Source organism: Equus caballus, chromosome 26 (genome assembly GCF_041296265.1).
Source record: "Equus caballus isolate H_3958 breed thoroughbred chromosome 26, TB-T2T, whole genome shotgun sequence".
NCBI classification, from domain to species: Eukaryota; Metazoa; Chordata; class Mammalia; order Perissodactyla; family Equidae; genus Equus; species Equus caballus.
In genome coordinates this window covers 38,278,543-38,303,610 of record NC_091709.1, presented here as the reverse complement: position 1 = coordinate 38,303,610, position 25,068 = coordinate 38,278,543, and the positions used below count along the sequence as shown (strand labels likewise).

The 25,068-nt window shown below is 48.0% G+C and overlaps 1 protein-coding gene across 8 annotated transcripts in view; it reads left to right on the top strand.

Moving 5' to 3' along the window:
- Positions 1-25,068, top strand: part of RUNX1 (RUNX family transcription factor 1) — a 263,885-nt gene that overhangs the window by 189,139 nt on the left and 49,678 nt on the right. For all 8 annotated transcript variants that reach the window (XM_070252582.1, XM_070252579.1, XM_070252581.1 and 5 more), the window contains one exon: positions 6,859-6,963. In XM_070252582.1, coding sequence (XP_070108683.1) covers positions 6,859-6,963 — 105 coding nt within the window. The remainder of the gene's footprint in view (positions 1-6,858; positions 6,964-25,068) is intronic.

Here is a 25,068-nt window from a genome sequence, read left to right as displayed (position 1 = left end):
ATTTCCCCTGGAGTCTGAGGGTGCGTTAATATGAATGCTTAGTTACCCACGATCAAAGTTAGACCCAGCGCAATCTACGCAGTAAAAGGAGAAAAACGTCTGCAACGTTTCAGAATCTTTTGGGATTTCCAGAATTTGCAAAGAACAAAACTTGAGCCTTCCTTGGCTTTCTTGGTTTTCCAAAGCTGTATTTTTTTTTTTCTATGACTTTTTCTTTCTTGCTCTCTTGCTTTTTTAACGTTTGTGAGCACCACGGGCTTTCCTGCGGAGATGTGCAAATGAGCTGTGATTGTGACACACCAGTTGAGATGTGAAAAATGTTGGGATTGTGTTTCCCAAGCTGCATGACCCCCAGGGCAGACAATTGTCCTCTGTGGGCATGGCCTTCCCTTTCATGACAAAGAGCAAGTTTCACATCCCACCGAAACTGCCTCGAAAAGGAGAAGATGACTCCAGGATCTAAACCTACACCAAGCAGAAGGACAGAAACAGAACCCAGTGGCTGAGGGGCCAACTCATGTGGACCGGCTACCACGCATCAGACCTAGAGAGGGATGCCCGCAGCAGGACAGGAGTCAAGGGTCTCCTCTCAGACCCCCGCTGGCGTAGGAGGACATTGCCGTGATGCGACGGGCACGATCTCTAAACTCAGGATTCCACTCCTGGACAAGAAATGATTTCAAGTCTCCTTTTCACCTTCCGTTGCTCTCCCCGCCCTGGCCCTTTGGGGAGCACCATGCACATTTGCAACAGTCCAGAGGGTTTGCCGCTTCCCAGAGGCGGTGAGGACGTGGAGGGTGTCCCGGGCCGTGCAGAACTGCGGGGTCCAGCCCGGCTTCGTGAGACCACAGCCGGCTGTTGGAGTCCACCAGCCCCGGCCCGTCATCGTGAGGACTCACAAAGCACAGACCCGGGGCCTCGTGGCTGCCTCGCCTCAGAGGCTGTGTCGCGGCAGCAAGTGTCCAGAAAAACTCACCCCGTGACCTTCTTCCCAACTAAATAAAGCAGCGAATATTTTGCGCTGGCATTTGGATGAACAAACTGGCGTCAAGGGGGACAACACATGCTCCGGGGGGGGAGCATTTGGCCTGGCTTGTTTATAAAGCAGGATCAGCCAGTCACAGTTGTGCCTTACGAAGGTCGCCAGCTGGCGGGGCGGGAGTGAACTTGAACTTGAAGTGCCCGTCAGATGTGTGGTTTTCCTGATGGCTCCTTGGACCTCATTCTGCCGCCCTGCCTGCTGCCTTCTCTGCTTGGCCTCGGTTTGCTGGAATTCCTAGAGAAGAGGATGGGCCCGGAGCTCTGTCGGCACCGCGTGCCGAACGCTGATGCACACACTCACCTCCCGCCATCAGACCTCAGTGCCGCTTCCTCACCAGCCCCTCTTCATGGGATCGCCCACAACTCTGGTTATTGTGGAATCGCATTTATCACGTCTTTAATAAGAACTAAGCTGATATTTGCTGATTCATTATTTCATTTAACTTGTATAACAACACTATGAGATGGAAGGACTGTTATTAACCCCATTTTACCGATGATAAAGCTGAGGCCACAGAGAGGTTAAGTAACTTGCCCAAGGTCACACAGCTAGCAAGTGGTAGAGCTGGGATTTGAACAAAGGCAGTTCAGCTTGAGGGCTCATACTGTTAACTGGCACCTTATATGTTTCTTCGTCCACGGGGTTATACAATCAATTGTCATCTTTTGTTGCTTCCAGGCATAAGTCAAGACAACCTTTCTCTCCCTTGTCGTTTCTTCCCACTTTCTTGTTCAGTCCTAGTGTTCACGCTTCTAAATTGTATTCCTCCGGGAGCCCAACCGCTGGCTGGAACTGCGGCTGCTGTTTGGGTTAGGATTCCCTGAGCGGGGTAAGGAGGGTCTCAGTGCCCCCCTTTCCTGGGCTCCTTCCACTGGGAATGCCCCACAGGACACCTGTAACCCTGCAGCTTGCCCCCTCGGGCGCTGAGAGCTGCAGCCTTTGGGCAGCACACCCGGGGCACCCGTGCGCGGGCCAAGGCCTCTGCTTGTCTCCGGGGAGCCTCCCAGGTTCTCCTGGCCCGGCCTGCTGCAGGCTGCAGGAGGGAGCGACCGTCAGTTCTCCCTGCGGCGGCCCCATCCTCCCGCCCCGCACTGGGTCCTACAGAGCCAATTTGGGAGCTGTTGTGACTGAGCCCGTCTGTGGTCCTCCCTCTCCTCTGCCTCACTGGTCTGGCCGCAGCTTGCTGAGAAAAACACTTGAGACTCTACTCTTCACACCCATGCACTTCAAATACCAGGCCCATAGGTCATTTTAATGAGGGAATCCGGCTAATAACACGTGTGCTCTGAGATGCAGCTACCCCTCCTCGTGCAGGTGCAGGCCAGGAAGGGCTGTGTCTCAGTGGGGATGGGCCCAGGCGGGTGGAGGGTGGGCGCGGTTGGTCCTGAGGCTCAGCAGGGCAGTCAGGCCGTCCCCCGTTATCAAGCACGGTGCCAGGTCTGGTCGGAAAAAGACGAGGAAGAGGAAGGTTTTCCCCGCAGGGAAAAAAATCCATGCACACCAGGGAGCAAAAAGTTGTGACATAAGACCTCTGTCTTTGGGGCAATAAGCAGAGGTCCCCGGGTCTCAAAGCTGTAAACAAGAGCCCACGGTGAGGGCAGGCACCAGGATAGCTCCACCTGCGTGAACCATGTCATTGTGGCCGACACACCCCGCTTAGTATATTTTGCTGGACAGACACTTCTTAAGACTGCACATAAAATGATGGGCATAAAATCATGGAATTATAATGATGAGCAGCCATGTCACAAATACTCACTTTGGTTGAATTTCATCCCCTATTACGTAGGCCAGTCAGTGGTTACCCAGGGGGCGTCGTTAAGCCCTTGACTGCCCGGAACCCAAATTCAGCTCAGTAAGAAACCGCTTTTGAACTATGAAAGGGCTAACAGTCAGCCAGCAAGTACAGTTTGGGTGCATCAGAGTCACTGGGACTATTTTCACTTTGGGGGACAGTGGCAGAGCATGGGAAAAGTACCACAAATCCAGATTCTTGGCGCTGATGCCTCTGAGTTTGCAGGTGGAGATTCTGACCTCATGACAATAATGTGAAGAACAGTGAGCGTACAGCTGGGAGATCTGGGTCTGCTGTGTGTGCGAGCTGTGTGACTTTGAGCAAATTACGTAACCTCTCTGAGCCTTGGCTTTGCTACCTGTTAATCCAGGATGATAAAATCTATCTTATTTCATGAAAGCGTGTGAGGACCAAGTGACATAGTATATGGGGACGTGTTTGAACAGTTGTAAGTTCAACACAGACCTAAAAATGCCAATATTATGAAGACAATGATTCTTTGTTGTCATTTAGGAAATCAAGAGTAGGATGATGGTAGGAGGGCCCCCACAGGGGTGGGATCATTTCGGGGGGTAGAACACACAGGTGCCTGTGGAGCAGTTGTCACTTGTGGTGCCAAGACCAGAACTCTTATGACATTTGTGTTTGCACTGGAGTGAACAGTGTTCTCTAAAATATTCGTGTCCACTGGTAACCTCAGACTGTGACCTTAGTGAGAAAGACGGGCTTCGCGGATGTAACCAAGTTCAGGTGAGGTCCTGCTGGGTTAGGGTAGGCCCTGAATCCAATGACTGGTGTCCTTACAAGGAGAAGGAGGTTTGGCCACAGGAGGGAGGAAGGCCACGTGATGGCAGGGGCAGAGACTGGAGTGATGCTGCTACAGGGTGAGGATTCTAGCAACTGCTAGAAATTGGTCGGCAAGGCAAAGAAGGAAGGGTTCTTCCCTGGAGCCTTCAAGGGGAGCGTGGCCCTGCGATACCTTGATGTTGGACTTGTGGCCTCCAGGACTGTGAGAGGATAAATTTCAGTAGCTTTAAGCCACAGAGTTTGTAGTAATTTGTCCCAGCAGCCCTCGGAAACGAATACAGTGTTGTCAGGGACTCTCTGAAAGGCTGAAGTTGCAGGCAACAGAGGAAGCACAGGGCCGGGGGTGGCATGCACACACCTACACATGGAGCTGAGCACCCAGGAGCACTGTGTGCTCGGGAGATAAAATCACACTTGAAAGTGACGTTGTATGTATCCCACGACCCCCCCCTTGTTTTGCAGACAAGGAAGCTGAGATCTGGAGAGGTCAAATCACTAAATCATTTGTACACGAACTCAAATCTTCTAACTCTTTTTCAGGCAGCCCCCCATACCCCCACTGCCCGCCTCACACACACACACAGACACACACACACACACACACAGGCCTGCTCAGTCACTGGGGCAATGTCATTGCTCATTGCTTGTGTCTTCAAGGTACTTTTTTTTTTTCATTTCAATCCCTCCCTCTATACTGGAGCCCCTCCCACAGTCATCCTTCCTCATGTGCCTGTGAGGGACACTTGGTGGGTATAGAACACGACCCCTGCCCTCAGGCCGTTACAGCCACAAACCCCATTCAGCCCAACATCCTGATCAAAGGGGAAGAATGCTTTATGAGGTGCCCAAACAGCCACAAAGCGAACTGCAGTTGTCAAGGAAGGCTGCTTGAAAGATGAGTGACTAGCGCCCGTCCCTGAAGCCAGGAAGATGGAGGGGGGCATGGGGCCAGGAAGCCTTGAAGGCTGACAGAGTGGCAGGAGCAAGACAGACCCCAAAGCAGGAATCCCATGGCTTCTGAGTGGAACTCAGAGGAAGGGAGCCTGGCTGGGGGAGGAGGAGGAGTGGGAGAGAAATAACATGTAGGTGGGGACCTATTCGTGAGAAGATCCTAGAAGCTGGCTGTGGGATTCCATCTACAGGTACCATCTTGTAGCTTCCTGGTAGAGAAGGGACAGACTGGCCGTAATGCTGAGAGGAGCACGTGGATGGGGCTGTTCTCAGGGCCGAGGTGCCTCTGCTCCTCTGACTGGTTCTTAGAAAGCTGGAGACTACCCAGCCAGATGGGCAGGTGACCGTGGTGCCTGCCTCCCCGTCGCTGAGCCCTCCACACTGGGCCTGGCCTGCAGCCTCTCCTGCCAGTTCCTCTCCTTCAGCTACTTGTCAGGGGAGACAACAATCTGGATGTCGCCTGGTGACATTGGAAGGATGTCCTAAAGATTGCAAATCCCTAAAGCCCAAAAGGATTCTTCTCCGGGTTCCAGGAGAGGAAGCCCACTGATGGGGAAGATGAATTTGGGTGAGGGCCTCCTGAGTTTCCTTAGGGCTCGGGCCCCATGGTGCACCCCTCCCCAGGACGCATCCTCGCCTAAGCTGTGAAGAGAGGCCGCCCGTGACTTTGGTTATGAAGCCATGCCGGACGAGGCCAGTTTCATCATCCGCTCATCATTTGCAATTGTCCTTCTTGTCACAGACTTTAATTTAGACAGACTCCAAATCCTTGGGGATTGTTTAGCGAGAGTTTTCATGGCTAGGAATCACTGGCTTGCTGTGGCCAAAGATAGTATCGTCATGGAGCATTCTTCCGTGGCCTTCTTTTGTATTAAAACATGCGTGACAGTTGAAGAAACTCTGTTCTTTCTAACTTGGGGAAGGAAGACAACTTGATTTTGTGAGCGGATTGGGGAACGAGTGGTCCTGGTTCGCTTTCCTTTTATTTCTTTTCAGTTTCGTTTTATGCTACATGATTGAGAGGAGAAAGTCTGTGTTAACTGTTAGTCGGTGCAGGAGGTCTGAACATCATGCCTAGTCAAACCTTAGGATCCTGTCGTGTAGCTATGAGAAGCAGAGAAGAGAAATAACGGAATTGAGCACAACGCACACACACACACAGACAAACACGCCTTTGAATACTGTGTGCCAGATACTGTTTTAACAGTTTTGCTCATATTAACTCATTTAACCTCCCTCTAAATTCTATAAGGTAGGCAAAGTTATATGTACCCATCTTCCAGGTAAGGGCACTGAGGCCCAGAGAGGTCAAGTGCCTTGCCAAAGGTCAGCTAGCCAGGATTTAAACTCAGAATCTAGCCTCTGAACCACTTGGCCAAGAAGAAATGTTTGAAATCATAACATATTTAGATAGTAATAATTATAATGTTAGTATTAACTATTATTATATTTATTATTTATAAGTTAGTAATTGTATTATAAATTATAAACATTTTTTAAATAATTTGTAAAGTTATTAAAAGCCTTGCGTTAGACATATGCAATGAAGCCATGCTCACATTTCATAAGTATGTGTAAAATGTTTAGATGGAAATCACGTGCATGTGGATGTTTGTAGCACTTACTGAATCTCAGTGTGTCAGTTACATATTCTTAAGTCCATTTGTTGAGTATAAATTTTATCTGGCCAATCCTATGAGGGCCTCTAATAAGATCTAGCATTTAAAAATAATATTTAAAATCAGTTGGCAATTAGTATTTTTGAAATGCGGGGAGAATAATTTTAATTTAGCTTACCCTCAAACTTAGGAATTCTCTTTCCTAATCCTTGGAGGCAAACGACGTTAGCCCGGAAAGATGGCTGTGCTTTCTTTGACTCCTTTTTGCCCTGAGTTTATAAAAAGGGGGCGCAGTGGTGGGGGGAGGAGTGGGCTAGCCGCCCGTCTGATCCTATGTCCCCTGAGGTCTTGACTTCAAAGAAAGCTAATTCGAATCTCTCTTGATCCCGTGTCGTTTATTGACGCTTAAAGGAAAGCCATGTAACTATGTGAAGTGTGAGGTCTACACAGACGCCGTGGGTGTGCATTCCAGAATTTAAGCAAAGTCAAACTCAAGGGAATATTGGAAAAACCCATCACCTGTGCTGAAGTTCTGCCTCCTTTCCAGTTCAAGCGCTGGAAGGCACAAACTCCTGGTCAGTTACAGAGCAGGCACGCGCAGGCCGCCACCTCATTCTCCCGTGTTCTCTTTTGTGTCCCGACAGGAAAGAGCTTCACTCTGACCATCACTGTCTTCACAAACCCACCGCAAGTTGCCACTTACCAGAGAGCCATCAAAATCACGGTGGATGGACCCCGAGAACCTCGAAGTAAGTGGGCCCCCCCCGGGGCTGGCACACCTTCCGGGCTGGTCCACTCAGGCACCAGGGACGGTGTCTCAGAATCCTTGGGTTTGACTGACATCACCCAAAAGTGGCTAAAACCCCTGCCAGAGGGGGACGTCATGTCCCTGTAGGGAGAGAGAATTTTATTGTTGACACTGTCACTCCTCAAAGGTTGTCTCTGAGCACCTGGCTCTTTTTGAAGCATCCTCTTAGAGGGCAAAAGGAAATTAAGCTGGCTCAAGTGCATGTTGGAACCATTTTGGGGCTCCATGGGACTAAAGACTAGTCCCTCAAATACACAATGAGGTTCAAGAAAATGGGAAACAAACAGTGAATAGAAGATTGGCCAGACACAGGGGTGGCCAAAAAAAGCCTGAGGGTCAGAGTGGACCACAAGGGACTGATTACCATCCATGCTGGCCTTTTATTCATTTGTTAAGACTGGAGATGAAAATGAGCCTTTTCTTTCTGTGGCATAGATCAAAATCTTATTGCAGGATTGTTTAAAATAGAGACTGGGAGGGTGGAAGAGTGCCCAGGGAAAAGCCAGTAAATATAGAAAGATGGTACCAAAAAAATAACTCCTGTGAGGAAAGCTTTTTAAAAAAGGAGTAGGGTTGTTTAGTCTGCAGAAAGATGTCTTCACGGTGACTTAATGACTATCTTTGAGTAAACACAAGAGTCGCACTCTTTTCCAGAACCACACCCTCCACCCGGGGCGGAGGCTCGGTTCCAGTTCCAGATCTGTGGAGCTGACTGCAGCCCCTGCCCGGCATCCGCGGGCCTCGAAATAGTGTCAGGTCCCCCACAGAAAATGCCTATTCTCTCTTCACAGTGGGAGAAAGATTCAAAAACAGAGCTTCCTCCTCTGCCCAGAAGTTGAGATGAAGGAAGTCAGGTCGCAAAGCAGAGTGGTTAAGGATTTGGGTCCTGAGGGTAAACAAGTGGAGTTCCGGTTCAGGTGCTCTTGAGCCTTTAGCAAGTTACGAGCCTCTCTGAACCTCGGTTTCCTCATCTGCAAAATGAGCATAATAATGAGAGCTTCTTTATAAGATTGAATGAGACAAGGCTGCATGCCTGGCGCAGAGAATGAATTCAGGAAATGTTAGCGGTCCCTAGCACAGCCTTCCAGCCTGCATCTCTGGCTGCTGCTCGCTGGGGCCAGGCCTGCAGAGGACCCTCTCATCGTGCGGGTGCCGATGGACGCTCGAAGGTTGCCCCTGGGGTGTGGCTCTCTACAGGCAGTCCTGTGACCACTGAAGCTGGTGGCAGTCTTTCCTGCAGTCCTGGCCACAGCCTTAGAGCATCTCGATCACCTGCTAGCACCATCTCAGGGGCTGCCTCAGCTTTCCCGATGCCCAGAGTGGGCTGGGCCACCACGCCCACCGGGGACAGCCCCGCAGGACACAGTGTTCCATTCGTGTTCCATCCCCTTGGTGCCATTTGCCTGCTCCGGGACTCCCGTTGTCTCTGACCTCATTCTCCCCTTCTCAGCTTTTTCTCTTAAACCCGTGGAGACTTTCTGGCCACGCCCAGACTCGGGAAACTCTGGGACTTGGTAGCATCCTCTGATTCTAATGGCTGTATGAAAAGCAGGCCACAGGCACAGGACCTCACAGTTCGAACCAAACCCAACTTCGTAGGTTTCCAAAGTAGAAATGACCAACCAAAGACCAATAGTGACCTGTATGAAGCATAACAGAGATGCCAAGCAGGGGCCTTGGCTCTCCACAGAGGACCAAAGAGGAAGCACGCTTAGATTATAGCACGATGTGGGGTTGGGGGCAGCAATTATGAGGTGTAAGGAAATTGACTTCAAGGGTAAACTTCGAGAAAGCCTCACTGGTGGGTGGAATCTCTAGCTTCAAAAACAGAAGCAACAGGGGCCGGCCTGGTGGCACAGTGGTTAAGTGCGCACACTCAGCTTCTGCGGCCCGGGATTCGCCGGTTCGGATCCCCGGTGCGGACATGGCGCGGCAAGCCATGCTGTGGCAGGCCTCCCACATATAAAGTAGAGGAAGATGGGCACGGATGTGAGCTCACGGCCAGTCTTCCTCAGCAAAAAGAGGAGGATTGGCAGATGTTAGCTCAGGGTTAATCTTCCTCGAAAAAAATAAAAGAAAATAAATTAAAAAATAAAATAAAACAGAAGCAACAGCCAAGTCTTAGACAGTTCAAATGCTGACCTGCCTGGAGGAAGCAGCTTAAGCCAGGTGACCCGTTGATGCACCTCTGGTGCTATTATTCTCTCATGCGTGAAAAAGCGTGGTTTGTGCCCCGCTGCCAGTATTTCCTGTAACATTCAAAGAACTGACGAAGTGGTCGAGCTTCAGAAAACAAATGGTGGCCGCTCTGACTTTTAAGAATTGGCAGTCAGAGGGGAAAAATATGCGATTGTAATGGCCTGTCTGTATATACAGTTTACTCTGTTTCCTGCTGTTTTATAACTTAAGAAAACAGTCATTATTGAGAAGGGCTCTTCGAACAGACAGGAGGGATTTGCGTCAAAGCGGCATCCATTTTTATGGAGTCTTTCCTGCCAAATGGAATTCATTTGGGGTCTAGGGAAAAATTAAATGAGAGGTAATAAGTATGATATAAAGGGGTGTGTTACAGCCCCAGGTAGAGAGTCTCACGTTTCACAAGGGGTTTCTAGAAAAAAAGTCACAGGCATACAGACTCCCCAAGAGACTTGAGAAATGCTGACTTTTCTGTTCCCCTGGGAAGCAAGGGTGGGCCATCGCTGCTAATTTTAGTTTGCTATCTTCCGCATTATTTGAACATTTTGATTCAAGGTGGGAACTACTTTTTGATGAAGCTCCGCTCACACTTTCTTTTCTTTTTTGGAGAAAGTTAGCAGAACTTTTTTCCCCCAGCTTTACTGAGATATGATTGGCATATAGCTTTGTGTAAGTTTAAGGTTGAAAACGTGGTGATTTGACCTATGAATATATTGCGAAATGATTGCCAGAATAAGGTTACAGTTGTTATAGTGTGTATGTGTGCGTGTGTGTGCAAGTTGAGAACTTTGAAGATCTACTCTCTTAGCAACCTCCAAATAGACAATGCAGTATTGTGTGCTCAGCATGGGTAGTCACCCTGCTGTACAGGACATCCCCAGGACTTAGTCATCTTAGGGCTGGAAGCTTGTACCCGTCAACAACCTTCACCCATTTTCCCATCCTCCCACTCCACCTCCACCCCCTGCCCTGGCAACCACCCATCTACTCTCTGTTTCTATGAGTTCGGGTTTCTTTAATTCCACTTATAAGTGAGATTATACAGTATTTGTCTTTCTCTGTCTGACTTAGTTCACTTAGCTTAATGCCCTCAAGCTTCATCCATCTTGTTTCAAATGGCAGAATTTCTTTCCTTGTGTAGGCTGAATGCTATTCCATTGTATGTCTTTACCGCATTTTCTTTATCCATTCATCCATCAGCGGACACTTAGGTTATGTCCATGTCTTGACTATGGTAAATAATTCACAGCCACGTTCTAATGTAATTTTAAGAGAAGCCATTGCGTGTAAGTCAGGACTCCCAGATAGTGCCAGATCTCTGGATTACGAAGACCTCCCAGTCCCTTCTATCATTATGGTGCAATGAATTGTGGGCGATTCTGGCAAAATGGCCCTGGCATCGCCAAGTCAAATAGTTTCGAGAAATTCTATTGTTTCATGAATCAAGCACTGTGAGACCTAGAAGGGACCTGAGAGAGCCTTCAGGCCTAATCGCCTCATAGATAAGGGAAAGCAGCCCAGAGAAAGGAAATGATTTGCCTAGATTGAGAAGGAAGCCAGAAGTAGAATGAGGAGCCCCTGGTACCTAATCCTGTCTCCTTGAATCCTCTTGTCCATCTGTCCACGCACCTCTCCATCCATACCACACCATCTGTACATCGTCTATTCTAAACTTGCTGACCTGGCCTCAGCATCCTCGTGTTTGAAATGAAGTGTTGGCTTATATGACTCCTCACATTCGTCCGGGCTCTCAGATTGTATAGAAAGAGCAAATGGCAGTGCCTCATTGCAGGAACGGAGTCTTCAGCTTGAGGCATTCATGCAGAAAACCAGAAAGAAAGTTTATCTCATTCAACCTGCCACTCAGGGAATTAAGACAAAGACTAAGAATTAAAGAACGTGCCACAGCCGTCTGTTGGCCAGGCCAATGGGATAAGTTGATGTTTCCCTCCCCACTTTCCTAGGTTTCAGTGGTGAAGTTGTAGCAAAAAGTGAAAGTGTGTTCCAAAGAGAATTGAAAATGGCTCTCATTTCAGATCGTTACCGTAACTGACCCGCCAGTCCAAGAGTCAAAACTCATTCTTCCCACATTTCGTGGAATTTTTTTTTTTCACCTCTCAGACCAATGGAGAAATTATTAATTGTTGACAAATTAAATTTATTATAGAGAAAGAGCACCGTCAGAAGGTGTTCTCTGCTGGGATCGGTTCTCGCAAGCTGCAGTGAGGGATCTGGGCTCAGTTCATAACTAGAACACTTAGTGGCTTGTTTAACAGAATGAAAGATAGTCTTCTCTCGAAGCATGAAAGATAAAGTAAAAGGATTTTTTAAAACATGGATATTTGAGAGTTGTTTTTATGTATTTTTTTTTATATATTTCAGGGCATCTAATGACAAACTCCAGCTCTCAGCCCATGTGTCTGTAATTTAGCCCAGGTGTCTGTAACATGATAATATTGGCTAACAAAGCATATTCTCTGCAGGTATTTCACTAAATAATTTGAATGGGTGAATTAGCTCGGTGCCGCGGAGGAAGGTGTTCTGCTGAGGAGAGCCTGCACTCGGGACGCTAGCTGACTCAATGGCAGGGGTGGCGGGCAGAGAGGGGCATCTCCGTGGTGTGGCTTGGACAGTCATTCTGATGTCAAGAGCCATCACCTGTCTGGCTAGGTATCTGTTACATCTGGAACACTGAGTAACCTAATTAAAAATTGAAAAGGTTAATAGAAGAAATATTGGCCATTTCTGAGAGAACTTCTGCCCTCGGGTTAAAGGAGTTCTTCGCTGTAACTGTCTTGTGGCTGAGCTGTTGAGATCCACAGTAATGGATAGCCAAGTGGAGCCGTTACTTAAAAACCTGAGAATACGCTACTTCCGGGGGCATGAGCCTTCTTGCCAACTAACCTTTTTTTATAGGGAGTCATAGTTAAGAAGAACCTGACTAACTCCCCATCACTCAATTGCTTTGTTAACGATTTCGTTGAGATTGTGTCACATGAATATAACTTTCGTCTATGATTTCGAATGAAACTAGCAAACCTATAATGTATATATACAGAGAAGAAATACGATCTTTGTAGATGGAGAGTATGTTTCAAGTGAAAAAGAGGAATGCGTGAAATGTACCTGGAAACTATGGTGAGAATGGACCTAGAAATATTTGAAACGAAGTTTATCCAGAAAAGCGTGGGATGAGCAGAAATGTTTACAGATTGCTCTTATGGTTGAGTAATGTACAGGTCTTTTTAAAAATGATCTTTTATTTTAATAATAAAAACACCTAACAAGAATAATAGCTAACACTTAGATTGTGCTCAGTGTTTGCCCAACACTGTTCAAAGTGTTTCGCATATATTAATTGATAAAATCTTCGCAAGAACAGATAAGAAAATTGAAGCAGAGAGAAATAAAGTCCCCTGCCCAAGGTGACACCATTAATAAGCCAGAACGGAAACGAAACAGTCCAGACACCGCAGTCCACAGACGCCAACGTCTGTTTTTAAGAACCACACCAACTGCCACTTGGGCTTCTGTGTATTCAAATTTCTGTTTCAGAAATTTTTTTATTAGGAGAGTTTATCAGTACAATTCTGGTTCACATACAGTTTTCTTCGAGAAAGCAGAACCTCGTACGTAGCCTTGGCAGTCGTCATTTTTGCACTGACAGGAGGGAATCAGTGTTTCCAGGGCTACAGTGAGTCATGCCCTGGGGGACAGGGGACATGACCCAATACACAGCCCGGCTGTCACACATGCCGAGAGTTGGTGCGTGTCTGTCACCGGGGTCTGCCTGGGGTCCTGCCGTCAATGGGGACATGAAGCAGGGATGGTGCCCAACGTAAACCTCTCTCTCCAGTGTTGGCAGGAAAGATGTGTAATGTGACAAAAACAGCCACCAGGTGAACAGCCCAAGGCCAGCCCCCGCGCTTTGGCAAAGAGCTTCCTAGAAGGTTCGTGTGCACAGTGTGCAGCCTTCTTAGAGGATGAAAATTTGTGTCATTTGTTGCCCCTGACTGGTTAGTGGAATGCCGGCTGGTTTTCTAGATCTGTGACCTCAGGATTGTAAGTATCCATCCACAACCCACTGTTCGCTGGGCATTGCTCAAGCGTATCTTCCAGGGGATGAAGGGTGACATGGACTTTTAGTTCTTTCTGGATGAAATCCTGATCCATAAAAGAAAAAGGAAATCGTTCTTTCTTTCCTCCCATCTGATTATAAAGTAGGAGATAGAGAGTCAACAGGAGAGAATGTTCTGCTTACTTGTATTCCTCCTCCCCATTGGGAAAGACACTGCTGTGCTAAGACGGACATTCTGGGGTGACTCCCCCTGGTGCCGTTATTCCCATTGTGCTCAGCTCCCCAACCACCTGAAGGCTTAGCAAAAGCAGTTTTTAAAGCATTAATAATAATCCTGCCTGAATGTTTCCAATGCATTTTAGAATCTCTGTTTATTATCTTTAGCAGTATCCAACTAGCCAGAGAAGAATTTTATACATATAAAGACTTCCCTGACCGTCGAGTTTTCAGCGGACTTAATTGAGACCAAGGTCCAAAAGGTTCCTTGGATGAACAGGAATGTAAGAGGTAGTGTGTTTCTTCCCCCAGGAGCAGCGATAACCCACCTCATCAGCTCGCTGAGACCCACGTAGGCCTGTGACCTCTTGGTAACTAGCCCTATTTTATATGGAAGTCACTAAGATTTTTTAGATGGCATTTGTATAGCTGTAGAAACGAAGAAAAAGTTCCCTTAAGGTACCAGTGAGGGCCGGCCCCGTGGCTGAGTGGTGAAATTCGCGTGCTCCGCTTCAACGGCCCAGGGTTTCACTAGTTCAGATCCTGGGCCTGGACATGGTACCACTCATCAGTCCATGTTGAGGCAGCATCCCACATGCCACAACTAGAAGGACCCACAGCTAAAAGTATACAACTATTTACTGGGGGGGATTTGGGGAGAAAAAGCAAAAAAAAAAAAAAAAAAAAAAAGAGATTGGCAAGTTGTTAGCTCAGGTGCCATCTTTAAAAAACAAAAAGATTGGCAACAGATGTTAGCTCAGGTGCCAATCTTTAAGAAAAAAAAAAAAAGGTACCAGTGAGAACCCAAAGAAAAGATCTAGGCACCTTCTCAGGCTGATGGAGGAGGTAGGAGGGAGAGAAGAAACACGGACTGAAACTTACACCATCACCTTGACTATCGCTCTCCATCTGGACCACTGCAAACCGGTATCACTATTTTGAATGCCAGGGAGGTCGGGATCTGAGCTAATGTATCACAGCCCTTGTTAGGATTTAGTAGATGAAGTGCTAAAAGGAAGAAAAAAAAATCCTGTCCACATTTAGGCTTCCGGGGTTTCTTAATCTTAAAACATGTAAATAGGTTTCTGGATCCTGAACTGGGGGACCTGGGTTTCACACTGGCGCCACCAGGCCAGTGGGTGTGACCTGGAGCAATTATCTTAAGTACTTTCGTCCTCACTTTCCTCTTCTGTCCAACCAGGCACTGGGACGAGATAATCTCTAAATTAGTTCCCACTCGGAAAGGATAACAAACTATTGTCCTGAAAATGGAGCCGGAGGTTCCCAACAAATGGGGGCCCTTAGAGGCCCAGACTCGCAGGCCTCCTTCCCTGGGGGACGCCATCCTCATCTCACCAGACATGTCCACGTGCACCCCGATCCTAGGCTACATGTCATTTTTTGATAGGAATTTTTGAAAGGGCTTTTATAGTTTGTTTTTGAGTTATCTGGTGTGGGAACTCATTTAATTTCCTGACGCCCTGATTTCTCTGCCCTCAACATGTGATTACATTGAGGACTTGAGATCCCCATTTGAGATCCTGTGTGGGTGACTGTAACTGGGGGGCTGGCTGAGCCGCCATAAAGCAAGGGGAGTGGCCTTACTCACGCCCCGGGCTGGGAGGCTGAATGCCACAGCCCCCAAACGTTTAGAACCATAGTGGATGTGCAGTAAGTGTTCGGAAGATGTAGCAATGGTTTGCATTTGGTCCCGGAATCCTTTGCCTATGAGAAAACTCTAAACAAAAAAAGATTTGTGAACCCTAAGTTTAAAAATTCATGAAGTTGCCATGATGTTGCATTTTTTTAGACATTTAATTAAACATTTATAAATTTTGATTTTTTTTCTTTTTTTTCAGTATTCGTTTTTGTATTTAGACCCAGTAAAATTTCCTTTCTGGCATTTTTACAAACCCTTGAGACACTCTGGGCACTGTTCCTAAGTCCCTCCTGGGCCAAATGGCCGTGCCCCCACAAGTTGCACTTCGTGAAAACCTCAGGGTGGATATCCTGTCTGAGAAACGTGGAAAGTTGGTACCCGAGATCTAACACGTGGGTCTTTTCCAACGTATGGATGACACGGCTGTAGGAGAGGCTCTTCCACACTGTTCTAGAAAACTGTCATGAAACGTCCCGGAGTCTCTGGGGGTCCGGATTCTTGCATCAGACTAACGCAGCTCCCCTCCCCAGGGTGCCTGCGCCGGCCAGCCACAGCCAAGCTTTGCAGGCATGGAAAACAGGCTCAGCCACCCTCTGAGTTTCCTACACCAAATTGTCTTTCTAGACGTGTTCCGAGTTTTTGGATTTTTGTCGGTATCTGTTTGGCGGGGCTTTTCTTCATTTCCCGCGAAGGACATTCAGCGGCACATTTCGGTGACATGGTGCCCTTGTGTACAGCGCCGGAGACCCCTCTGTGCATGCGCGGTGCAGCGCCTTGCTTTGCTGCCCGTGAACCTTGTGGCCTGATGGAGCAGCCCCTCACCTGGGAAGGTTGGAGGGCAGCTCAGCTGAGGTCTCTGTAAGCTATCTAGTGCATCGTGGCGAGTGCCTAAGCCGCGCCGTTGGTTACCGTGCGTGCTGCTGGAACTGGTGGTCCAGCGCTGCGCGCGCATCTCCCACAGCTGGGTGGACCTGCAGCTTGCGGTGGGTTGCGGTTGGCACAGGGCAGTGCTGCAGTGCAGTATGACATGCTGACTTCTCAGCTTCTGAGTGGATTTAGCAGTTTTTTCATACCCTAGCCACTTTCCATTTATCATTTTGGAAACAACAAAAAACCTCTCTTTTTCTCAAAGACTTGAGGTTTTTCCTGTAAACCAGGTAGCTAAGAAAGGCTTTAGTCAGAATTGGATCCAATGGGTCTCACAGAACTCCACCACCACCAAAAAAAAACAAAAAAAACCCAGTTCAGCTTAAATAAGTTAAGTAAAAGCTACCCCCTCACATTAGATCTGTGTTTTTCATTTGAGCCAACTTGCAATTTCTGTGCTTTCCCATTCTTTTCAGGTCCTTTTTCTTTATAAACAATTTGCTTTAATAGTTTGCTCCTTTCCTATGAAAAGTTGACAATAAAGCAGGGGTAAATTTGGGCTGGCCTGGTGGTGTAGTGGTTAAATTTGCACACTCTGTCTTCTGCGGCCTGGGGTTCACAGATTCGGATCCCACTCATCAAGCCATGCTGTGGTGGCATCCCACATACAAAATAGAGGGAGGCTGGTACAGATGTTAGCTCAGCGACCATCTCCCTCACCAAAAACAATAAAAAAGGAGTAAATTAGGTGTAATCTATCACAGCTGTATTATGAGACATCACAACTCACTGACGTTTGGTTGGATGCGAAATACCTTTTTTCATAGTATGACTTACATGTGGTATGTTTTTTATCAAGTTCTATGTGCAAGTAAGTTATGCAGTGTCTCTGGGAAAATTCGCTAGAGCCAATAGCCAAATATTCTGGCTTTACATTTACAGATGAAAGCCAAGATAAAAAACATTTAGGCACCCAAAGTTCTTTTCTATGTGCCTTGTTTTTAAAGCAACACAATCGAATTAATCTGCCAACTCCCTAGACCCCTATTAAGCAAGTTAATGGCAATACATTAGTTGGGTACTTCCACGATTTCCGTATACTCAGGTCCCATTAAAGCAAGTATTGACTAAAACTTAAGACTGTTATCGAAATCTTCCATTGTACTTTCATATTCTGAAATGCTGTACATTTGAGATTCCGTTTGTTTGATTTTATTTTTGTTTTTGTTCAGCCATCTGGTCTTTTGAGATAAAAAGTAAACATTTGAAATAAGTAAGTTCTTAAGTGCTATACACATTTGTGGCCCTTTTTGGATCTGGTCCTGGTATCGCCTTATTTTTACTTACCTTTTAAGTGGTTTTATCATACTTCCAATTTACTCCTGTTGGAGCTAAGGAGAAATACACATGGTCCCATCCTTTCGTTCGTCTCTGACATTGCAGTGACCAGGGCCTAGCTCTGAGTTCCTGAAATGAAGCAGAGCGCTCTGAGCCTGAAGGAGGGAGAGGAGTTTGCAGCCAGACCACCTTGGGCTCCAGTGTGATCCCTGCTACTTACTAGCTGAGTGTCAGTTTCCCCATCTGTAGAATGGGCCTGGTGATTCCTGCTGTGCTAGGGGATGTGAGGATTCGAGGAGACAGCCTGAGGGCAGACTGGAATTGTGGGTGGCCGCCCAGGCTCCAGAGCTGGCTGCCTGATTCAACCTGGCCTGTCCTCCCTGAGCAGATTGGCCTCCCCACACTCAGCATCCTCAGGTGTCAGACCAAGAAGATGACATCCCTGTCTTGGGGGATTCTCATGCAGATTGAATGAAGCAACACCTGTGAGGACAGCACGGTGCCCCGCACAGAGGTGCTCCGTAAATATCAGCTGTTATTATTAAAGCACGTGCCCTGGACAGTTAGGTCCCCTGCCCTCATACCACAGCCCTTACCAGGGGAAACAGCTGGACTTCTGCCCAAGTGAGTTCAAATATTTGCCATTGCCAAGTTACTTAAAAAAAAAAAAAAAATTCCTGGCAGGTTAGGTCCTCAGGATACAATACAATATGGGCTTTTTTCTCTTTTTCCTTTCACCCTACCTATTATTAACTCCAAATACTGAATCACTGAACCTATTTCAACAACTTATTCCTCATTGAAGCAAAACTGTGTTAACCATATGGCTCTGCTTCCTTGGAAAGAGTGGTCTTTTTCCAAACAAAGATTTTATCAAAATATAGCTGTTTCTTAACCGAATGTTAGCACCCCCACTGCTGTGTGATCCGCCAAGCCTGTTAGCATCTAGAAGCTTCCACTGGGTCATCTATAAGATGGGAATAATCATATGAGCTCTGTCTACTGCATAGGGTTGTTTGGGGTGAATTGCGATAATATATATCAAGGTGCTTTGTTAACAGTCTGTTAATCAGATAACAGAAATATAGATATATAATTATATAGAAAAATAATAGAAAATTTTATTATTATTATTATTATTGTGTGTATTATGCAAAAATCTTAGGGATCTTAAATAAAATAATTACTGGTTTCTTGAAGGTGGATTTCATCTCATCATGTCAGGATTGATGAGAAGGAAATTGTAGAGAAAAAATAGACATTTAAATCAACCCCCACTATGAATACATACTTTTGGAATTTTAGCTGTTGCCTTTAGAATATCTTAATATTTTCTTTGCTTAGTACTATATACCTTTTAAAAATACTGGAAACAAAAATAAGCAATCTTGACAGTTAAGAGAGCTGAGTTTTCTTTTCATATATATTTCTTTTCCAACACCAAATACAGTTGTTCCTGTACGATTCTATTATCCTATATTTTCTTTCAATGAAAGTCTGGAGAAGCGTTTCAAAGCCCGTAAGGTCGTAGTGCAACTTGCTGAGTTCTTATCCCTTTTTTTTTTCGTCCGTGGCTTTTTATATATGCTTGCTCGCCAGAGATTTCTGGATTGGGTTTCAGGGAGGTGAAACGTTACACTCTGAGCCTTCGTGCCAGTTTCCCAGGACGAGTCAAACTGCAGCTGCTCCGGGTGAGAATCTTTCAAGGCTCCGGCTTGCTGTCCTGTTCGCTGGCTGACAAGCTGCCGGGAGAAGGTTGGGAGAAACTCGTTCTATTCCTTGGGTGATTCAGCCAGTCTCAAAATAAATAGGTAGCCGAGTGCGGGGAGAAAGAACTGAAAACTGCTGAAATCTGAGTCTTGAGGGCTGAGCTCTTCTCGGGAGCTGCTCTGTTGAACTGTGAAAGGAATCTTGAGCCCTGGGTAAGGGAGAGGCCGGCCTAGTGGAAAGGCCGCTGGCCTGGGAGCCTAGGTTCTGGCCCTGGCTGGCTCGGCGAAGCTCGCCAGCCCACATCCCCACTCAGAGCCTCAGTTTCTTCATCTGCAGAATGAGAAAGAGAGAGAGGATTCGATGATTTTAACATCCTTATCAGCATCTAAAAGTACGATTCGATGTCTGTAGGAGCAATTGCACTTTCAATGCATCATCTTCTAACCAGGAGAAGGAGAGCGGGGGCCCTGTGGCCAGGCTGCCATCCTGGGGGGACAGAGATCCGGGACTGGGAAGATGGAGGAGGGCCGGGTGGAGGCAGAGGGAGGGTGGGAGGGGCATCTACTCACTCCCCAAGCTGGGGAAAGAAAGGGATAAAGATCCACTCCAGAGTGGCATGCTGTAGTAGGGGAAATCATCCTAACTAGATTTCCCATGGCTTTGGCATCATTAAAAAAAAAAAAAAAGATATCTTCATACCCACAAAGTGCTCAATTGTGCCAGCCACAGAGCCCCAACATGGCCAGCTTCCTGAAGCTGGCCGGTCAGAGACCTCAGTGTTAATTCCTCAGCCAACGCAAAAAGATGGTTTGAGTCCTGCTGACTTAATTATTGGATGTTTCTGAGCGAGGCTGCCTCCCTCCTTTGCCTCCTCGCAGTATTATGGGCTGTTCTTCATTACCTGCCCTACCTATCTTCACAATCTAGCCACAAACAGCTTCGGTTGACCACACCACTTCCCTATTGAAAGTTAATACTGTTTGACTCATTCTGTGTTACTAACCTGAAGCCAAAGAAAACAAGCCAGAGAATAACCGGCTTGTATGGAGTTTGGAAAGCTCTCAGAGGTCTTGCTTTCAAAATCCTATACAGTAGCTTTACTATATCTCTCTGCAGCAGCTGCAGAGAAAATGAAGGAAGCAGAAGTGGTTAAAAAAAAATGTTGAGGGTGGGGAAGAGACAGGGAAGCGCGTGGGGTGGGGGCCTCCCTCAGGCTGGGAAAAGGCTCAGCATAATCGGCAGCCGTTGATGAGGGCTCTCACTGAGCTCAGATATTGCTTTCACACACCAGAGTGTTCGTACAGAAGAGCGACTGTTTCCAGAGTCGAAAGGACAGAAAGTTCAAAATGTGCATTGAAAAGGTGGTTCTCCCATTGCATCGGTAGCAGAGTGGAACTGGGAAGCTGGTCCCCGCAAGCCAGCTTCCAGAGGCAGAGTCCCAGGGAAGGACCAAGAAGGGAGAAGGTCTGTTACTTTCAGATCTGGAAAGGGTTTGGATGGGAGAATGTTGCCGGGGTTTGCAAGGCAAGTATTGACAGCCTTCTCGTCCTTCGCTCCATCACCGGCTCGGATGTGGTCACCAGGGTGAAGGGGGGCACTTGTGTCTTGGAATAAATAGAATCTTCCCTCCCAACATCACCTGGCAAGCAGTGGGGCCAGCATGTTCATCACCGTGCTGTGGCACTTTGGGAGTCCCAGGCAAACAGCCACTTGCCCATTCGGTAACTGGTGGAGGAGGACTCCCTCCCCGACAGGCTTCATCTCAGCTATGTGTTGACAACAGTGGATCAAAGTGAACCCGAGTGAGGCCATCATCCCCAAAACAACCTAAAAGCTTTTTCTCTGGATGGTGCGAGGTACGGCTAATGGCCTGTCCAAAACAACTACTGGTCACTATTGGCTTTCTAACCAATTAGTGCTGGGGAGCTGTGAGTGGCCAGAGTGCCCTTGTCCTTCTTTACCCGCCAGGGCCTGCTCAGCCATCTATTAAAGGACTTTGGCTGGCCCCTCAGTCTCCTGCTTCTGTGAGGCCAGCACAGAGTGCAGTTGGCATTAGTGACCTGAGAGGAGGATGGGAATCAGATGCTTCCCTCGCTGATGCTGGGGAGGCCCCCAGGGCCAGTGGGCAGACTTTTAGGAATGACAGGCAATTTTCTTACCCCTTCCCAGAAGTACGGACAAGGAGAGAGCATCCTACAGGCTTCTGGGTGCGCAGCCAAGAATGAGTTTAGACCAGGAAAGGGAGTTTATGTACCTGTTCGTTCATTCATTCATTTCTTCATTCACTCAGCGTTTATTGGGGCACCCCCAATAAAGGGCACATCCCTGAAAGGGCCCTCAGTTTACCTCAGTCCTGTCGGGACACGCTCAGGGCCTCGGCTAGTTATGTGCGGTGTGTGCCGGGGCAGAGGAGAGTGGAGACATGCCAGGAGGTCAGAAGGCCTGTGTGGGGAACAGGAATACCCGGGACCACAGTGCAGCAGGTGGAGTCTGCGAACCTCTGAGATCTTTCTGCCTCTTCCCGAGGCCCTACCTGTCCAGCCTGGGCTAGCTCTGCTGAAGACCTGAACTCCAAAGCCAGGTCACAATGCTTCAGCCGGTTCCAAATGCTCCAAGCAGCATTTCCTGAGTCGATACTCAGCTCTGGACACCGCCCCCACCTGCCACCAACACTTACCCTCCCAAGGTCACCTTCCACTCAGAGCCCATCATCGGGACGGAAGCTATTGGGGTAAATGAATCCACCTTACCAGCAGTTATCACTCCTGGGTTACTTTTAAATTGCTCTCTAATGGGGGGTCTTCTAAAGGCAGTCCCTGCCCTCGGGGAGGGTCCACAGAACTTGGAATTACAGGCTGATGGAGGAGAAAGAATCTTGAACTTGTGAGCCGAGCTGTCTGCACCCTTCCATGGAGGTCGCCTCCCCCGCCCCCGCAGAGGGCTACCTCTGGTCAAGAGCAAAGGAAACCGGGCGGATCCTCTGCCCTAAGCTGCAATTACCTCCTTAGTCACCAGACAGAAACAGGGGGTAACCCATGGCGACCGATGACTACAGATTTTGACTACCCTGCTTTTAGGGAGGCCCAGGTCTCGAAAAGCTCATGGGATCGAGCTTAAAACTCTGCTGCCTGTTACTGTGAGCCTTGAACCTCAGGGAACTCAGTTTTGTTTCCGCTTTTGTCCGGTGAATTCTGAGGTCTGGTTCAGAGGGGGAGCAGGCCCCACGTGGGCCCGGGGCCTGACATCTGTGTTGGTTGTTGATCTTGCTTGGGCCCCAGCGAGCTTCGCCACTGTGTCTGAGCCCACGTCTTGAGGGCAACTGTGGGACACACACTCTGTGTGTGTGTGTGTGTGTGTGTGTGTATGTGTGAAGATACTACAAAAAAAAAAGAAAACTGGGGAAGCTGCAGCAGCTCTTTGCTTATGTGAGGAGGCAACACTCATCTCAGCTCAAGGGCCTTTTATCCATTCTTCTTTAGTTTTCAGTAAAATGAAAGAAAAAAAATAGAGAAGGCAAGTTTTACAGTTGATTTAACCTCTAATGGATAATTCTCCATGAAACTGTACGTTCTATTTTTCCTCAACCAATAGTTTTTCTGAGCCCTCTCTACAGTTCCATGTGAGCTGAAAACTTTAGCTCAAATTTCCTTTGGCCCAAGTGAATTCTACTTTTCTACAGTCTAATGGAGGATGGTTGGACGGCACCAATCATGAAAGAGCTGGGCAGTCAGTCAGTCAGGTGGCCATTCAGTCAACATTTAGTGAGCCTACTATGTGCCAGGTGTGAAGGAGACAGCTGTGAAGAAAAGAGACAAAATCTCACTCTCCTGGCACTCACAATCCAGTGAGCACAGACAGACCATAATATTAATGAGTGCTATGGAGAAAACTGAAGTGAAACGACCAGTGATTGGCCAGGTAGGGGACAGTTTGCAACTTAAAATGGGGTGTTCAGGAAGTTCTCAGGGAGAAGATAAAATTTAAGCAAAGACTTGAGGGACAGGAAGGATCCGGTCCACAGGTGTCTAGGGAAAGAGCATTCTGGGCAGAGGAAACAGCAAGTGCAAAGGGCCTGAGGCAGACATTTGGAGCTAGAGTAAAGTGACCAGTGTGGCTGGAGCAGAGTGCGGAATTTGAACTGTCTGCTGTCTAGTTTCAAGTAGGGCGCATTCACCTTAGAAAGTGCACTAAGCGAAACGCCAGGCGGACCTCTACAATAAGTGCTTTAGGCCATGTGGGGGGGGCACTGCAGGACCATGGTGTGAAAACACCCAGGGGAGGGAAGCCCCATGCACAGGCAGACTCGGTGGTCACTTGCTTACCTATTGCCACCTGCAAGAGGACAGAGCTCTTCCCAACCAAAGGCACCACTGTCCCTGTTGGTGATTCCCCTGGGGTAAAGCATCATGTGTGTAGGATCCCTAAGAAAGTTGCCTGGTGGACTTTTCCGCGCTGGCTTGGTGTGATCCATCCTCCTGTAGGAGGTTGGAGGGGCCAGGGGAGCAGAAGCCCTGCGCAGGGCCCGTGGTGGGACGGGGGACACGGTACAGGTAGGGTGATGAGCGTTAATCTCGGACTTTCATTCCTCTTCCCGTTGATGGGAGGGGATGGGCAGGGGACCAAAAAGTATCATTATTTTCTAAGCAGTCAGAGAAGCAGGGAAATGAGACCCTGGATTAAAGTTCGGCCGAGCGGCTTTCTTCCCAGCTGCAGCCCCTGACAACTTCCTGGCAGGCTGTGAGGTGAGATTAATGGCCCGTTCCCTCTGGCTGCAGTCTTTGGGTGATAATGGAGAAGGGGCAAAAACAGAATGCAGTGTCCCGGTCACTGGGTGGGTAGCAGGAAGGGCTCAGTGAAGGTTTGAGAGGAGAGAGGAGGGTCTGTGAAAACTGACAGCCAAGGTCATTACTAGCTGTCCAGAAGGCCGCTGAGGAACAGCAGGAGGCAGCGGAAGAGCGAATGCCCAGCATGTGTGGCGCAGAGCTGCCCACCAGCAGCACGCAGACGGGTAGGGCGGGCGGGGTGGAATCTGGGTTCAAGAGAGAGCTCTGAAGACCAGTTTGACAGTTGGACTTGGGGCTGGCTCCCAAAGGCCAGGTACCTGCCTGAAAAAAGACAGAAAGAAAACTTTGAAAGTCCTAACGTCAAGTGAAGTTGTTCAAGAAAGCCCGTGTGCAGAGTCGTCCGACGAGAACCAGTTGAGCAGCCGGTGGCTGCCGGGGTAATTGCCGTGAATGCTCTCAGAGCCCCTCGGAGTAATCCATCTTAGTCCTTTAATTCCAGGCTTCCAGATAAGGAGGCTGAGTGATGAGGAGACCGGCTCTTGTCCACAGGAAAGGTGGGTGGAAAAGCAGCTTCAGGATGGAGAGTTCTTAACCTGCAGACTGGCGGCCACACCTTCCCGGTGCCATGTTGTTTCTCTGGGGGAGAGAAGAATTCTAGCATCTGCATTAGCCCCCCAAGCTCGTGAGGGCCCAGAGATCTGAACTGCTGCCTTTCTGGAACGGAATAGTTTCCGTACAACAGCCCTTTCCTGCTGTTCCCCCAAGTCTTTCCTTCGATGGCAGGGCAGAAGTTACTCCCTACTTGGGAATCCTGGGTTCGCCTTGCAGATCAGCCTGGTTGTTGCGACACTGATTCACAGAGAATGTCAGTGAGGATGGGAGAGAGAGTCACAACCGCCTGTCTGCGGGGCAGAGTTTTGGCGTTTTCAGCCGCTCTGTATACGTGGAAGAATTAAAAAATTAAGAGAGAGACCACAAATAGTTATCACAAAAACAAGGCCCTCACTCAGTACCCATGGACACTTAGTCTAAACACAGTTCGGGTTTGGTGTTTTATTTCCAGCCCACGGCGAGTTAGAAGCACGTGGAAAGCACACAGTCGTAGGGAGGAGTCACTCCCCCTCACACTCACACTCCAGTGTCTTCCCTGGACCGGCAGCAGCATCACCTGGACCTTATGAGAAATGAGAATTCTCA